The sequence below is a fragment of the Muntiacus reevesi genome, chromosome 22 (assembly GCF_963930625.1).
Source record: "Muntiacus reevesi chromosome 22, mMunRee1.1, whole genome shotgun sequence".
NCBI classification, from domain to species: Eukaryota; Metazoa; Chordata; class Mammalia; order Artiodactyla; family Cervidae; genus Muntiacus; species Muntiacus reevesi.
Genome location: NC_089270.1, coordinates 20,929,138 through 20,946,425, shown reverse-complemented (window position 1 = coordinate 20,946,425; position 17,288 = coordinate 20,929,138). Strand labels below are relative to the sequence as shown.

The 17,288-nt window shown below is 38.5% G+C and overlaps 1 protein-coding gene across 2 annotated transcripts in view; it reads left to right on the top strand.

The window, feature by feature from the left end:
* The window catches only part of CFAP299 (cilia and flagella associated protein 299), a 623,215-nt gene that overhangs the window by 267,972 nt on the left and 337,955 nt on the right, over nucleotides 1-17,288 (top strand). Inside the window, exon 4 of one of the 2 annotated variants that reach the window (XM_065914729.1) lies at nucleotides 13,243-13,314. The exons of the other annotated variant lie outside the window; for it this stretch is intronic. Within the exon in view, the coding sequence (XP_065770801.1) occupies nucleotides 13,243-13,314 (72 nt within the window). The remainder of the gene's footprint in view (nucleotides 1-13,242; nucleotides 13,315-17,288) is intronic. 2 annotated transcript variants of the gene reach the window in all.

Below are 17,288 nucleotides of genomic sequence, written 5' to 3'. Positions count from 1 at the left end.
GTTTAATTTGAGCTTCCCAGGTGGCACTAGTGGTAAAGAACCTGCCTGACTATGCAGGAATCATAAGAGACACGGGTTTGATTCCTGGATTGAAAAGATCCCCTGGAGGAAGGCATGGCAACCCACTCCAGTATTCTAGCCTGGAGAATCCCATGGACAGAGGAGCCTGGTAGGCTATAGTCCATAGGGTTGCATAGAGTCGGACACAACTGAAGTGACTTAGCATACATGCCTGTTTAACTTTAGTAAATAATGCCAAACACTTTGTAAAGCAATTGAGACAATGTACCTTCCCAGCAATCATACATAGGAGTCATGGCCCCAGTCTCATTAACATTCATTTATTGTAAATTTTGATCTTAGAAATTCTCATAAGTGTGTGATGTTATCTCACTGTGATTTAAATTTGCATTTGTCTGATTATTGATGAGGTCTTCTGTATGTTCATTAGTCATTGGATATCCTTTTTGAGAAGTGTCTGTTCAAGATTCTTCCATTTGTCTACTGTAATTTGGGCCTTTATATAATTGATTGAATGTTTTTTCCATATGTTTAGGATAAGAAGTATTTGTTGATTGTGTGTGCTGGAAATATCTTCTCCCACTCTGTACCTTGACTTTTTTCTCTCTTAATGAAAGCTTCCAATTTGATGTAATAGTTCAGTTCATTAATTTCTTCCTTTATGACCAGAGTTTTATTTTTATACTGTTTTACATATCTAGGCTATCCCAAGATCACAAATATACACTCCTATGTTATCTTATAGTAGTTTTATTGTTTAATGTTTATATTAGATGTGTATTTTGCCTGCATTTACTTTTTCAAATACAATATGAAGTAGAGGTCAGGTTCCAATGAGATGCCTATTATATCAGTATATCCTAGCACAGATGTCAGGCAGGCACAGATATAAAAATTTGGATTTCCAAGTAGAGGTCTACATTGAAGGTAAAGTTTTGGGAGTGTTTAGTGTGCAAATGCTGAGTTATGAGATTGATGTTACTGGAGAAGTCAGCATAGATTGAGAAGAAACCTGAAGACAAAGCCCAGGGACACTCCAGCATGTCACCTGAATCTTCACTCAGGACTCTGCTGGGTGCTAATGTGGAGGACAGTGTACTGACATAGGGTAGAGTGTACTCCATAGATTTTGACTGCATGGATATCACCTTCAGTAGCGCATCCCCTGATCATGTTGGCTTATGCCACAGTCAAATCAGAATAGAAACTTAGTTCAATGTCACAGTAAGCAAGAATGTCATATTTTAAAATATGAATTGTTACTAAGCCAAATGCTTCATTCTGTCCTAATGGAGTTAACTAGTTGGCATATAAAAGCAATGATTTGTATTTTTTTTCTTGAGCATTTTATGAGCTTTTCATGTTCCTTGAGTTATTTGTTTCAGCCTATCAGGATATTTTGGGATTCTAAATAATGAATCCAGCATGTTAGCTATGTCCCATACATCCAGACTATTCAACACTTTTAGGTTTGATAAGTAAGGGTTTAATAGGGATTACTGGATACTGTAAGGTCATATCTTGAAATCTTTGACTGATACAATAGAAACTTCCTCTTCTAGCTGACGTTGTTCCCAATTTCAAAGCTTGTTAGAGCAAAGCTGTTCAACTGTATGTAACTTATTGTCATCCCGGTCATATTCCCTAGGCTCTTCTAGGGAGGTTCTCCTGAGAACCTTCATAGAACCTTTCTCTCAGCTTCTCATGAAAGAAGCCATCTTTCTTTGAATTCTCACTTTATGTCGCCTAATGCTGGAATCTCACCCACATTCTTGACAGTGTAAGCTACTTCCAGTGTCAATTTATTTCATTTCTGCCAAGAGGAATATCCAGAAGATGGTATGATGTGTGCTTAAATGTCACAGTTGGCCTCCAGCCACCTCCAGCAATGTGAAAGTAAAAATTGTGCAGAGTAACTTTTATTCGGCCAAATGCAAAAAGAAAAAGTCCCTTAGCATGCGGACATTTATGAAGTGCCTGTCTTATGCAATGTGCTGTTTTAGATGCTATGAAGAGTATAATATGAATTATGGTTCCCTGCCATCACACTGTCTATCTGATCTAGGGGTCTGTCACTTACATTGCTGTTGAGCCCACAACTCTATAATTTTCTTCATTTTTCGCATAATTTGTTCTCCAATCGTTGCCTGTGATTTCATTGCTTCTTTAAGACATCTCTATAAGTTGTTACAAGGCACTTTTCTAAGTTCTTTCTTTCATTTTAGCAGTGACAATATTTGACTCTTTACAACCACTTGCTTAGTATTCATATCCTGTGAGCCACCTTTTCTTCTATACTGTCATACAGAGTTTGTAACGAGAAATAAGAACACTGAGTCTTTTAGAGGTTAAACCATGTAGTTTCTGGCCAGTAGGGTCTAGAAAATAAATGCCTTCATCTCCAGTTCTGTTCTTTTTTTTCTAGTCCACAAACTGTGACTTCAAAATTGCAGAGGCATTGAATTTAAGGACCCCTAGTAACAGTGAATACAGACTCAAAACTCTCTTAACTGTACCTCATGACTGTTATGAATGCCATGTAAAATGAGATACTGCTGCTCCTGATCTTAGGAGCAGGCTACTACTATTACACTCCCAGGAAATATTTGAGGTCTGAAACTTGTGTCTCGGTTACAAGGGATCATTTATTCCTGAAATATTTACAGTAGTATTTTTATAAGGCATGTGACCAAATCATAATATGTGCCTTTAGCAGTGAAGGGATAAAGGTGGTTGACTATCAGTAGGAAACTTGGATGTTATATACTCAAAATCGGGATACAAAACAAAACAGACAGCTCAAGATCGCAAAGGGAAAAATTAGTAATCCATGAATAATAAACAGGAAAAATATTTTTAAAAGGTAGGATGTCAGAATACCTCTGAGATCAGTTTAACATATATGATCCGCACTTATGTATAGCAGATTACCTAAATTCAAACTAACCTTGGCCACTGTAAGGAGGCAGTATTTTTGAAAGAATGAGCTCTACTAAAACAGTTTCTGTAATATATTAGGCACAACTATGCTTTCCTTCCATGTTAGGCATGCAGAACTTTTTCCCACCTGTTTATTTTTCCTTAAACAAACATATTATCTGATATAACTTGTCCAAAGAAAATTTTCTCTTCCTCTATATGAATGAACTCCCCTCTTACCCTTTTGCTAAATCCTGGAGTTGTGATGTAGTTCAGGATCTTATATTACATCCATGTCACTTTTTGGAATCACTTCAGTGGTATAGTGACTTGAATTATTTTCAAGTATTTAATCAGCTTCTGTTTAAGTCGATTTTCTCCTTTGATGGTGTAAATTTATTTTCCAAATGCAAATGTATGATAATACAGATTGGACTCCTTTACTGTTATAAGGTTTGAAACAAATAATAAGCTTTTGTCTTAAAGTCTTTTATAGCTGTAAAAGGTAGAAAAATTAAGAATGTTTTATCAAGTCTGTACTATAGGTTTCATGTGTGTGTGTGCTAAGTCACTTCCATCATGTTCAACTCTTTGCGACCCTGTGGACTGTAGCCCAATAGACTCCTCTGTCCGTGAGATTCTCCAGGCAAGAATACTGGAGTGGGTTGCCATGCCCTCCTCCAGGGGATCTTCCTGACCCAGGGATTGAACCTGCATCCCTTGGATTGGCAGACGGGTTCCTTACCACTGACACCACGTATGACAGCTATTAAATACTGTAGTCGTTTATTTTCTTTTCATTGTTGAAAATTTAAGGTGTTATTCCATGGGAATAGATGGCTCCTAAAGAAATGTTTCTGAGTGTCCAAAATGTAAGGAAGAAGTTTTTTAATAAATGGATTTAGACTTAACTCTGTGATAAAAAATAGTAGGTGTTTGAGTCAAAGTTTTAGATTTATAATTAAGCTGTGATATTTACTTGTTTGAGCTCTTTGGGAAAATGATATGCCTTTTCTGTACTTCAGTTTTCTCAGCTATGGATTGAAGGTGAAAACTGGCTCTTAGTCATTCAATTATGGAACACTTTAAATGAGATAGAGTATGTAAAGTTCTTAGTGACTGCTCAGTAAATATTAGTTATTACTAAGATTTATAAGAAGAGTATTATATAAAGTAGTGATCTTCCCAGAGAGTTGAAGAAAGGAACCACTAGGAAAAATTAAGAAGTTTCAGTTACTTTTAGTGGGTTTCCCTGGTGGTTCTGATGGTAAAGAATCCTCTTGCAGTGCAGGAAACTCAGGTTCAATCCTTGGGTCAAGAAGATGCCCTGGATAAGGGAATGGCTACCCACTCCAATATTCTTGCCTAGAGAATTCCATGGACAGAGGCGCTTGGTGGGTTTCAGCCCGTAGGGTCGCAGAGTTGGACATAACTGAGCGACTAACACTTCTGAAATTGAAACTCAGAAGTAACAGTTTATTATAGCTATAGGTATTAAATACCTAACCAGGTAAATTGAGGAGGTTAAATGTTTAATCTCACTGTTTTATTATCATACAGCATTGTTTGTTTAATATATAAAATTAATTTTTATTGGAGTATAGTTTCTATCCTATGTGCTAATCATGGGACAGTTGCACTTATCTCCCATGCTATAAGATCATGCTTAAGATTGTGCATGCTAGACTTCAGCATTATGTGAATCAAAACCTTCCAGGTGTCCAAGTTGGATTTAGAAAAAGAAGGGGAACCAGAGATCAAGTTGGTAGCATTCACTAGATCAGAGCAGAGAAGGCAATGGCAACCCACTCCAGTACTCTTGCCTGGAAAATCCCTTGGACGGAGGAGCCTGGTGGGCTGTAGTCCATGAGGTCGCTAAGAGTCGGACACGACTGAGCGACTTCATTTTCACTTTTCACTTGCATGCATTGGAGAAGGAAATGGCAACCCACTCCAGTGTTCTTGCCTTGACAATCCCAGGGACAGGAGAGCCTGTTGGGCTGCCGTCTATGGGGTCGCACAGAGTCGGACACGACTGAAGCGACGCAGCAGCAGCAGCAGCGGAACTGGATCAAAAGAGAAAGCTAGGGAATTCCAGAAAAACATCTATCCCTGTTTCATTGACTGCACCAAAGCCTTCGACTCTGTGGATCATAATCAACTGTGGAAAGCTCTTAACAGAATGGTAATACCAGAACACCTTACCTGTCTCTGGAGAAACCTGTATGTGATTCAGGAAGCAACAGTTAGAACCAGATCAAGAGTGAGAGAGGAGTATGACAGGGCTGCCTGCTGTCACCCTGTTTGTTGAATCTATACACTGAGCATATCATGAGAAATGCCGGACTAGATGAGTTACAAGCTGGAATAAAGATAGGCAGGAGAAACATCAACAACCTCAGATACGTGGATACTACTCTGTTGGCAGAAAGCAAAGAGGAACTAAAGAGTCCCTTGATGAAGGTGAAGGAGGAGAGTAAAAGAGCTGGCTTAAAAATAAATATTAAAAAAAACTAAGACCATGGCATCCAGCCCCATTACTTCATGGCAAATAGAAGGAGAAAAGGTGGAAGTAGTGACAGATTTCCTCTTCTTGGGCTCCAAGATCACTACAGATTGTGACTGTAGCCATGAAATCAGAAGATGTTTGCTTCTTGGCAGAGAAGCTATGACTAACCTAGACAATGTGCTGACAAAGGCCCGTATAGCCAAGACTTAGGTCTTCCCAGTGGTCACATACAGTTGTGAGAGCTGGACTGTAGAGGAGGCAGAGTGCCGAAGAATTGATGCCTTTGAACTGTGGTGCTGGAGAAGACTCCTTAGAGTCCCTGGACAATAAGGAGATCAAACCAGTCAATCTTAAGGGAAATCAACCCTGAATGCTCATTGGAAGGACTGATGCTGAAGCTGAAACTCCAGTATTTTGGTCATCTGATGCAGACAGCTAACTCATAGGAAAAGTCCCTGATGATGGGAAAGATTGAAGACAGAAGGAGAAGAGGATGTCAGAGGATGAGATGTCTGGTATCACCAATGCAATGGACATAAACTTGGGAAAACTTCAGGAGATGATGAGGGACAGAGAGACCTGGTGTGCTGCAGTCTATGGGGTTGTAAAGAGTTGGACAGGACTGGGCAACTGAACAGCATCATAGTTGCTTTACAATATTGTATAAGTGTCTACTGTCTGGTGCAGTTAATCAGCCGTACGTATACATGTGTCCCTTCCCTTTTGGACTTCCTCCCCGTTCAAGTCACCACAGGGCATTAAGTAGAGTTCCTTGTGCTGTACAGTATGTTCTCATTAACTTTCTATTTTATACATAGTATCAATAGTGTATATATGTCAACCTCCATCTCCCATCTCCTTCCACTCACCTTTTCCCTCTTGGTATCCACACATTTGTTTCCTCTGTCTGTGATACAGGGTTATTTAAAATGGAAACTTGTGCTTTCTTATTGTTTTAAGTCACTAAGTTGTACCCAACTCTTTGCAGCCCCGTTGACTGTAACACCAGGATCTTCTGTCTGTGGGATTTCCCAGACAAAAATACTGGAGTGAGTTGCCACTTCCTTCTTCAGGGGAACTTCCTGGCCCAGGGATGGAACCCTCACCTCCTGCTTGGCAGGCAGGTTCCTTACAGCTGAGTCACCAGGAAACAATAACTCAACTTTTGTGTACATTTTGAGTTTATCTGATTAAGATAATTAAAATTGTTCCTTTGATGAACTTTCCTTGATAGAAAATATGCCATATTTTGTGCATTTTGAAATGAATAAATAAATAATAGATACCACTGGAGTTTGAGGACATTATATATCCTTTCTCTGTTTTTCACCTAAATTTGGATTTGATTGAGAGAATATCCTAAGGTCAGATGGAAAAAGATGCTGTTCTTCAAACAGATAAATAAATCTCTATTGAATTGATGCTTAGGCTGAAAGCTCATGCATTTGCCATTGCTACTATTTTCCCAGGATAGGTTTTGGAACAACTAGCCTAAAAGGGAATGTTTTGCTCTACAGTGTAGACTTTAATTTATCTAGGATCACTCTGGTGGCTCAGTGGTAAAGAATCTGCCTGTCGATGCAGAAGTCATGGGTTCAATCCCTAGGTCAGGAAGATCCCCTGGAGAAGGGAATGACAACCCACTCCAGTATTCTTGCCTGGGAAATCCCATGGGCAGAGGAACCTGGTAGGCTACAGTCCATGGGGTCCCAAATGAGTCAGACACATCTAGCAACTAATCAACAACAGGATCACTATACCACTTCACACTTAGAGCTTTATTAGCTCCACCCAGTTGAGAGAAGCAAGGATTACCAACTTGTCCAATTCTATAGGGAGGAGTAAGAGGTAGAACAAAGCAGTTTTCTTAAAAATCAAGAGGTTCTAAGTAAGTGTAGAAGAAGAGAATACAGAAATGTGAAACCCTAGATGCATACCTGTTAAAGCTGGACTACTTGGCAAGATCATTGGCATTCACTGCAGTTGTGTAAGATGATCAATATCCTAAATACTCTAGCCTAAAAAATAACCTAACAAAATAAAATACATATGTACATATAAACATGGAAAGTGAAAGTGAAGTTTACTCAGTCATGTCCGACTCATTGTGATCCATGGCCTATATAATCCATGGAATTCTCCAGGCCAAAATACTGAAATGAGTAGCCTTTCCCTTTACTAGGGTGTCTTCCCAACCCAGGGATCAAACCTAGGTCTCCCACATTGCAGGTGAATTCTTTACCAGCTGAGTCACAAGGGATAGCCTATCCTTTCTCCAGTGGATCTTCCTGACCCATGAATCGAACCGGAGTCTCCTGCATTGCAGGCAGATTCTTTACCAACTGAGCTATGAGGGAAGAATTCAAAGGGCTAATAGCAGACAATGATGTCATTTTTTTTTCAAATTTCTAGATAATTAAATGAAAAATTATTGAAACTACTAAGTAAAAAGGCAAAATATCAGTTCTTTGCTTTTTGTCAGATCATTCCAGTGTAAAATTTAAATATAAAAAGTGATCCTTAGGTTTAGGTTGTATGTGTGTGCTCAGTTGCTCAGTCATGTCCCATTCTTTGAGACCTGACAGATTGTAGCCCTCCTGCCTGGCTTCTCTCTGTTCATGGGATTTCCCTGTCAAGAATACTGGAGTGGGTTGCCATTTCTGCCTCCAGAGGATCTTCCTGACCCAGGGATCGAACCAGCATCTTCTGCATTGGCAGGCAGATTCCTTATCACTTAGCCACCAGGGAATTCAGCAGCCTGATGGCTAACTTCTTTTCTTACCTTGGTTGCTAGCACGAAGCTGGCTCAGCAGGTGTGAGTTAGTTCAACAGAAAAACAGTCAGTTCAGTTCAGTTCAGTTCAATCGCTCAGTCGTGTCTGACTCTTTGCGACCCCGTGAATCGCAGCACGCCAGACCTTCCTGTCCATCACCAACTCCTGGAGTTTACTCAAACTCATGTCCTTCAAGTCAGTGATGCCATCCAGCCATCTCATCCTCTGTCGTCCTCTTCAAAGGCAACCCCTTACAAATAGGGCCTCTCCCCTGACAAGAAAGTTTCTACTGATACAGATCACATAGATTTCCTTGGCCCTTAGCCTTACAATTATATGCGGTGTTACCGACGCCAGTTTCCTCTCTGCTGGAATGTTGGCCATGTGCACATGGATTTGAGCAGTGGATGATGAGCACTGAGGGCTGGGCACGCTGTGTGTTCTACTGCTTCTCTGCTTATCAGTTTTCTCTTGATAACCCCTCTGTTCTGTCTGCACTGTGAAATGTTGGTGGTGGTGGTTGCCCATGACTAGCAACTAAGAAGCAGAGAGGGACACTCATGTTTCAAGGTAAATGCAGGGACAACCATCAAAAGCCAAAAGTATGAATTATGTGGCTCAGATGGTAAGGGATCCATCTGCAATGTAGGAGACCCAAGTTCGGTCCCTGGGTCAGGAAAATCTCCTCGAGAAGGGAATGGCTACCCACTCCAGTATTCTTGTCATGGAGAGTGGAGGCTGGCAGGCTCTAGTCCATGGGGTCACAAAGAGTCAGACATGGCTGAGCAACTAACACACACACACACGAATTGTACATTGCATCAGAAAGGCAGAATGGGTAGGTGCCAGTGAACTTGGATTGGACACTGGTCCTCTGAGGTCAGTGTGATACTAGAAGGAGAAATTTAATCTTAAGAAGATAAAAAAGAGATTGATGATGAAGAGAATTCTGAGTCGTTGGAATATTTTCCTCAGAGAAAGTGTGTTTTAACTAGGAAGAAAGGAATTGAGTTTATTTTGCACTGGCAAGATCACATATTTTGCCACCAGTTGAAGTGAAGGATCACAAGGTAAGTTCAGTTACAGGGAAAAAATTTTAAAGCTCCATCTTTCATGACTCAGTTATAAAAAATTCATACCTCAACTAAAAGAGAAATTGTTATTTGTGTTCTACTTGAGGTCATGTTAAGATACATTATTTGTATTTTTTAAAATGGGAGTTATATTATCTCTCTTGCAGAGATATTTCTGTGCAAATACATTTTCTTTTGAACAGCATTTACTTTTCAACCAAATGCTTAATAAGCATGTCTTTGACTTTATTTTCCAAAGGTAAAAATTGGCCTAATGGGAGAACAAAAATATCAGAATGATTTTTCTACTGTGTTTTCATAATAATCATCTTTCCTTAAACATAAAAGAAGTTTTACTCGTACATCTAACTCCAGATACAGGCTGGAAAGCTGAGAAAGATTGTATCACCAAGAGGAAATAGCATTAAAAAACCTTCCTACTGATCTACTACCGTGTTGTATGTGCTCAGTCGTGTCCAATTCTTTGTGACCTCATAAACTGTAGCCCGCCAGGTTCCTCTGTCCATGGAATTTTCCAGGCAAAAATACTGGAGTAGGTTGCCATTTCCTCCTCCCGGGGATCTTGCCGACTCAGGGATCAAACCCACTACTCTCGTGTCTCCTGCTTTGCAGGTGGATTCTTTACCACTGTACCACCTGTGAAATCCACTGACTTACTACATCACCTTTTAAATAGAAGAAATGGAAACAAATGTCAGGCATGTGCTTTCAAAATGAGTTTTTTGCTTGTGGTATTTCATTCTGGCTCTAAACATAACCTACAAATGAAATGAAAAGAGGGCATTTGTTTTTACAGAAAACCAAAACCAGTTTGTTTTGTCACCTACTCTGTAACATTTCATTATGCCAGCTGTTTTTTGTTTGTTTGTTTGTTTGTTTTTGAATCTTTTCCTTTAGAAATAATTTTAAACTATTGAAAAGACACAAGAATAATACAATATCTGTAAGCCTTTGACCCAGATTCCCCTATTATTGGCTATTGTTTTTAATGACACTTGTCAAAATTGTAGTATGTTGAGTACTGAAAGCCAGTCATGCTGCTTTGTTTGGTGTGTTTCATGGGCAACATTCCTGTTTCAGGGGTTGTGAGCTCTGGCCAGTCCATGTAAGTCCTCTTAGGGCAATGGGAATCAGATTACCTTTCTTTTGTAATCGTTAGGGAGGCCTCTCCACTTGTTGAAGGAAGAGTCAGTGAAGCTTCCAAGAACAGGTATAGATTTTAAAAGTTAAAATCCCATTTTCCAATCTCACTACTCCTTCTGAAACTAACAGTATCTTGTAAATCTTTCCAGAAACATTCCATGGGTGTACAAAGATATATGGCTATTACTATAGCAACAGGTACATAGTTGTAGACACATGAAGAGGTATAAATACATTTGTAAGTGGAATTACAGATATAGATTTAGAAATAATTTTCCATATATACTCTAATGGGATTATGTTGTATATGTTTTTCTGCAGCTTGCTGTTTCCATGTGGCAATAAATCTGAATTAGTTTGTGAAGTTAGGTCATATAGATTTGTCTCAATCTTTTTTAAAAGCTGCATAGTACTTCATTGGGTGTATATGCCATAATTTTTAATCTATACCACAAATGATAAGCATTTTTTTTACCTTTTTCTGTTGTAAAACTAATAAATATCCTTAGCTTACCTGAGAGTTTCTCTAAAATAAATTTATAGCAGGGTATTTGTGGATTTAAATTGTGATAATAATTTTTAGATAATTTTGATAATGATTGATATTTATTGTGTTTGGAAAATAGAATGCATTCAGAAAATATTTACAGAAAGAGGGAAGGGAGGAAAGGAGGTAGACAGGGAGTGAAAGAAGTAGTGAAGGCTAGTCTCTTGGGGATAGTTTTCTTTACCTAAGTGAAGAAGAAGATGGACCTTTCAAACAAGATTATGATTGCTTTTATTTAACAGTTTTCTATTATGCTTTATATTTTTGAATTGATGTACTTTTTAATATCTTTCAGAGACAAGCTTGATTGTTACTTCCTTAGGAGGAATATAAAAAATAGAATGTTAAATATTCTTATTGTATGGTCTTGTCATACCCTAAACTTCTTCGTCACACCTGCATGTTCTTTCAATATCTGTCTCCTTAAATAGACCAGAGACAAGAAGCACCATAAGGAATGAGGCCATGTCTCTCTTTTCAGTGTTTTCTCTAAATAAGGATGTTTAGGTGTTCAGCATTTGTTAAAAGCAAAAAGCTAGGGAGGAGAGAAAGAGAGACACAGAGAGAGAAATAGAGAGAAAGGAAGGATGGGAAGGAGGGAGGGAGGGAGAAGAGGAAGGGAATGAGCAGGGTGATGATGCCAGGAGTTAGAGCTGTAAATATGGGGGAAATAGGTGAAAACCACTATAGACAGTGACTGCAACCATGAAATTAAAAGGCACCTGCTGCTTGGAAGAAAAGCTATGATAAACACAGACAGTGTATATAAAAGCAGAGACATCATTTTGCTGACAAAGGTCAGTATAGTCAAAGCTATGGTTTATCCTGTATGTACGGATGTGACAATTGAACCATAAAGAAGGCTGAACACCAAAGAATTGATGCTCTCAAATTATGCTGCCAGAGAAGAATCTTAAGAGTCCCTCGGACAGCAAGGAGATCAAAGCAATCAATCCTAAAGGAAATCAATCCTGAATATTCATTGGAAGGACTGATGCTGAAGCTAAAGCTCCAATATTTTGGCCACCTGATGCATAGAGCCGACTCATTAGAAAAGACTCTGATGCTGGGAAAAATTGAGGGCAGGAGGAGAAGCGGGCAACAGAGGATGAGATTGTTAGATGACATCATCAACTCAATGGACATGAGTTTGAGTAAGCTCTGGGAGAGAGTGAAGGACAGGGAATCCTGGCGTGCTGCAGTACATTGGATCACAGAGTAAGACACAGCTGAATGACAGAACAATAGCAAGGTGAAAAGTCAATGATAAGAAAGAAAACAACTCACAGGTATATGAATCTCAGTATTTTCTGACTTTAGAATTGGGAAACATTGGGTCATTTTTCTGAAAACCAGAGGAGTTGACCATAGCTTAGTTTCTGACTGCAGAGTGAAAGCTGTGAGTGTTGGAAGGTCTAGAATAAGAAGGATTGTTTGTAGGACTTGTTTTTCCATTTCAGTGATACAGAGAGAACTAAGAAAGGTATCAGTGTAAAGATGAATACCTGCTTTCTACTATTAATGCTGGGTAAATGGGAATATAATTCCAATCATGAATCCACCATAGAGGGGCTGTTCGGAAATTGCACTGGACTTGAAGCTTATGTAATTTAATAGCATGAAGGTTCTCTGAGATGGTTTTGCTTATTTTTATTTTAGATTAGAGTGTAATATACTAGAGACATTTATAAAACATTTCCTAGCTGAAATTTCTTTTTGAATTTAGTACATCATAATTATATAACTCTTCATCTTAATATTTCTCTATGTCTGTATATACCTGGTGGCTCAAATGGTAAAGAATCTACCCACAATGCGGAAGACCTGGGTTCAAGCCCTGGGTCAGAGAAGGTATTTATATAATTATACTATGTAGAGACATTCACACTAAAGAAATGAACCATCTTAAATTCAATACCATTCACAAGTGTTGCTGAACATAAACCAGTAAGAAGTAGATTATTCAGTTTATAAGCTTCTTGCTTTTTCTGTTTCACTTTCATTTTTGGGCAGTGTGTGTTTTCACCAACATTGAAAGGTGGGTTCTTGAAAGGAAAATAAATGATGTATTTAATTATTAACAGGTTGCATATTTTTGTTCATTTCATTTATCAGTATGCCTGACTGATGGCTGATTCCAGTAATAACAGAGAGTGTGCTTCAAATTTTACTCTAATAGGGTGAATTGTTAACCTATGGAACATGCCTAATTTGGATTTCCTCTCAATTATTAGAGTTAAATCAACAGGAGGCTGATGCCGCTCATACCTTTAAGAAGAAACTGGCAGAAAGTAGTGCTCATAGAAAAGTTTCCTTTACAAGTTAGGAAAACATTTTGGCTTCATCCTACGTATACTACACTCCAAGGTCTATTGCTACTGTTTTCCGAATTACTCACTAACTTGATGAATGGCAGTTACAAGTAGTGCTTTTATTGCAATACACAGATGTTGGTATTTTCCACAATTTTCTGGAGGTAAATGGAGAGCTTTCATATAGAAAAACTTATTTTAGATGTAATAAAAGAACCTAGATTTCTACTTTCTAAAGATCCATGCAACTACTAGATTTTTATTTTTACTTATTTTTTAAAGAAAGTCTATTTAAAGAGCCTGTCTTTCTTGGCATTGATAGAAAGCAGATGTTACCTGATGGGATGAAGCCAGGAGGCTTAATGCAGAATAATACAGAGATAGAAACATCACACTAGTATCTCAGACAGTAAAGCATCTGCCTGCAATGGGTTCAGTTACTGTTGAGAAGATCCCCTGGAGAAGGAAATGGCAAGCACTCCAGTATCCTTGCCTGGAGAATTCCATGGACAGAGGAGCCTGGCAGGCTATAGGCCATGGGGTTGCAGAGTCAGATATGACTGAGCGACTAACACACACACAGAAGCATCATGTCAAGGGTCAGAAATGACTTAGAATTTTAATATACAACTGAGTAAAGTTAAGAGAGTGGGTGTGTGTGTTTGTGTGCATAAACTTGTGGGTATGTATGGAGAGAAAGAGAGGTTCAGATGGAGTTGATGATGAAAGTTCAGTTCAGTTCAGTCACTCAGTCGTGTCTGCCTCTTTGCGACCCCATGAACTGCAGCACACCAGGCCTCCCTGTCCATCCCCAGTTCCCGGAGTCCACCCAAACCCATGTCCATCGAGTCAGTGATGCCATCCAGCTATCTCATCCCCTTTCATCCCCTTCTCCTCCTGCCCTTAATCTTTCCCAGTATCAGGGTCTTTTCAAATGAGTCAGCTGTTCGCATTAGGTGGCCAAAGTATTGGAGTTTCAGCTTCAACATCAGTCCTTCCAATGAACACCCAGGACTGATCTCCTTTAGGATGGACTGGTTGGATCTCCTTGAAGTCCAAAGGACTCTCAAGAGTCTTCTCCAACACCACAGTTCAAAAACATCAATTCTTTGGCACTCAGCTTTCTTCACAGTCCAACTCTCACATCCATACATGACCACTGGAAAAACCATAGCCTTGACTAGACCTTTGTTGACAAATTAATGTCTCTGCTTTTTATTTTTTTATTTTTTTTCATTTATCTTTATTAGTTGGAGGCTAATTACTTTACAATATTGTAGTGGTTTTTGTCATACATTGACATGAATCAGCCATGGATTTACATGTATTCCCCATCCCAATCCCCCCTCCCACCTCCCTCTGCTTTTTAACATGCTATCTAGGTTGGTCATAACTTTCCTTCCAAGGAGTAAGCGTCTTTTAGTTTCATGGCTGCAATCACCATCCGCAGTAATTTTGGAGCCCAGAAAATAAAGTCAGCCACTGTTTCCATTGTTTCCCCATCTATTTGCCATGAAGTGATGGGACCAGATGCCATGATCTTAGTTTTCTGAATGTTGAGCTTTAAGCCAACTTTTTCACTCTCCTCTTTCACTTTCATCAAGAGGCTTATAAGTTCATCTTCACTTTCTGCCATAAGGGTGGTGTCATCTGCATATCTGAGGTTATTGATATTTCTCGCGGCAATCTTGATTCCAGCTTGTGCTTCTTCCAGCCCAGTGTTTCTCATGATGTACTCGGCATATAAGTTAAATAAGCAGGGTGACAACATACAGCCTTGACGTACTCCTTTTCCTATTTGGAACCAGTCGGAGGTGAAAATAAGGAAATGTTTTATGAAAATATTCTATTTTAAAATTCAATTCTCCAAATAATTTGGCTTTACTTTTATTCATTCATTCCATTTGTTTTAATTTTTACTGGACTGTAGTTGCTTTAAGCAGTGTTGTGCTGGTTTCTGCTGTATAGGAAAGGGAATCAGCTGTATGTATATATGAGTGAGTGCTCAGTTGCTCAGTCATGTCCCACTCTTTGCGACCCCATGGACAATAGCCCACCAGGCTCCTCTGTCCATGGAATTTTCCAGGCAAGAATACTGGAGGGGGTTGCCATTTCTTACTCCTTGGAATCTTCCCCAACTCAGGGATTGAACCTGCATCTCTTGAGTTTCCTGCATTGGCAGGCAGATTCTTTACCACTGTACCATCTGGGAAGCCCGTATATGTATAAATATATCCCCTCTTTTTTGGATTTCCTTTCCATTTAGGTCAGCACAGAGCATTGAGTACATTTAAATTTATTTCAGTTGTTTTAAGTTCACAAAGTATGTGAGACTTTTAAATTAGAGATTATAATTTTAATATAAAGAAATGTAGGAATGAATTTCTCAGAAAAGTTTCCAAGGATTTTTTTGTATAACTCTACTGTTTTCTATTTGAGCACCTTACTATATCCAGAAACTTAAGACTGTTTTGGAGGCAGAAGAAAAAGCTTACATTTTGTTAAATAACGTGACTTTGTAAATCAGTAAGACTTTTGCCTTGTGTATAATTATGTATACTAGCAAAGCTTTACAGTGAAATCTGAATAATATTCATAGTTGTTAATTTTTCCCCATATGTCTGCTTTCTCCACACACATAGCTTTCCCTATTATCAGCATCAATGGAATGAGGGATGTAGGTTCATCAATTCATCACAACTGATGAACCTATATTGACACATCATGATCACCCAATGAGCATACTTTACATTATAGTTGACTCTTGGTAATGTACATTCTGTGGGTTTGGACAAATGTATGATGACATGTACCCATATGCCCTGAAAATCCTCTGTGCTCTGCCTATTCGTCACTCTCCACTGCCTGGCCCCCAAACCTTTGGCAACCACTGATCTTTTACTGTCTCCATAGTTTTACCTCTTTCAGAATGTCATATAGTTGGTATTGTACAGTATGTAGCCTTTTTCAGGTTGGATTTTTTTTTTTCACTTAGCAATATGTTTTAAATTTCTTCTGTGTCTTTTCATGACTTGGCAGCTCATTTCTTTTTAGCACTGAATATTATCCCAGGGTTCACTTATCTATTCATTTTAGTTGCTTCCAAGGTTTAATAATTAACAATAAAGCTGCTCTAAGCATCTATGTGCAGGTTTTTCTGTAAGCATGGTCATTCAACTCCTTGGGGTAAATATCAAGGAATTCTCCAATGATTTTTTGATAGTGCTTTGAATATTTAAAATTTTCCCTACTTTTTGTTTATATGGCATTAATGGAACTTTTTACAGTTTCTATTTTATGTGTAATAGTATGTTTTGGCAGCTTTTCACCAATACCTAGCCTGTCTAGATATTAACCTGTTTGTATGCTGCCTTCTGTGATTTTTTGTGACCATGTATCTGTGCCAACTAGTGGATTTTTGTCGATAAAATAATGATTTTGTTTGAATAGTTCATAAATGACCCTCAAAATGATAAAGCGAAAAGAAGTAAAAAATTCTAAATGATGCTTGAACAAATCAAATGCTTTTTCATAGTTATCTCCTTTGAATTGTATCTCACCAATATTTTATCCACTGGAAGCTTGTTAAAACTTTAAGGCAGAATAATATTCATTAATATCTATAGGTTTTCAGGTAATTTACATATTTATTTAATGTATATTTTATGAAGTTGTAATTTATTATTTGAAGAGATTTCAGTTCCCTTTTTCGGTTCCCCTTTCTGATCATATTAACAACTTCTTTAATACATGTTCTAGTAATAATAACATCAACAAGATGCAGAGGGAAAGGAGTCTTTTCTCTGTTCACAGAAGACCATTACACTGGTTTCAAAGTTGTGAATACCCTAGACTCACCTGAACACCCCCCAATCCACCTTGACTGGACATAGTGCTGAAGTAATAAAAAGATGCACATTTAAGAAAAAGAAATTTTTCCAACTTTATTTAGATATAATTGACACATAAA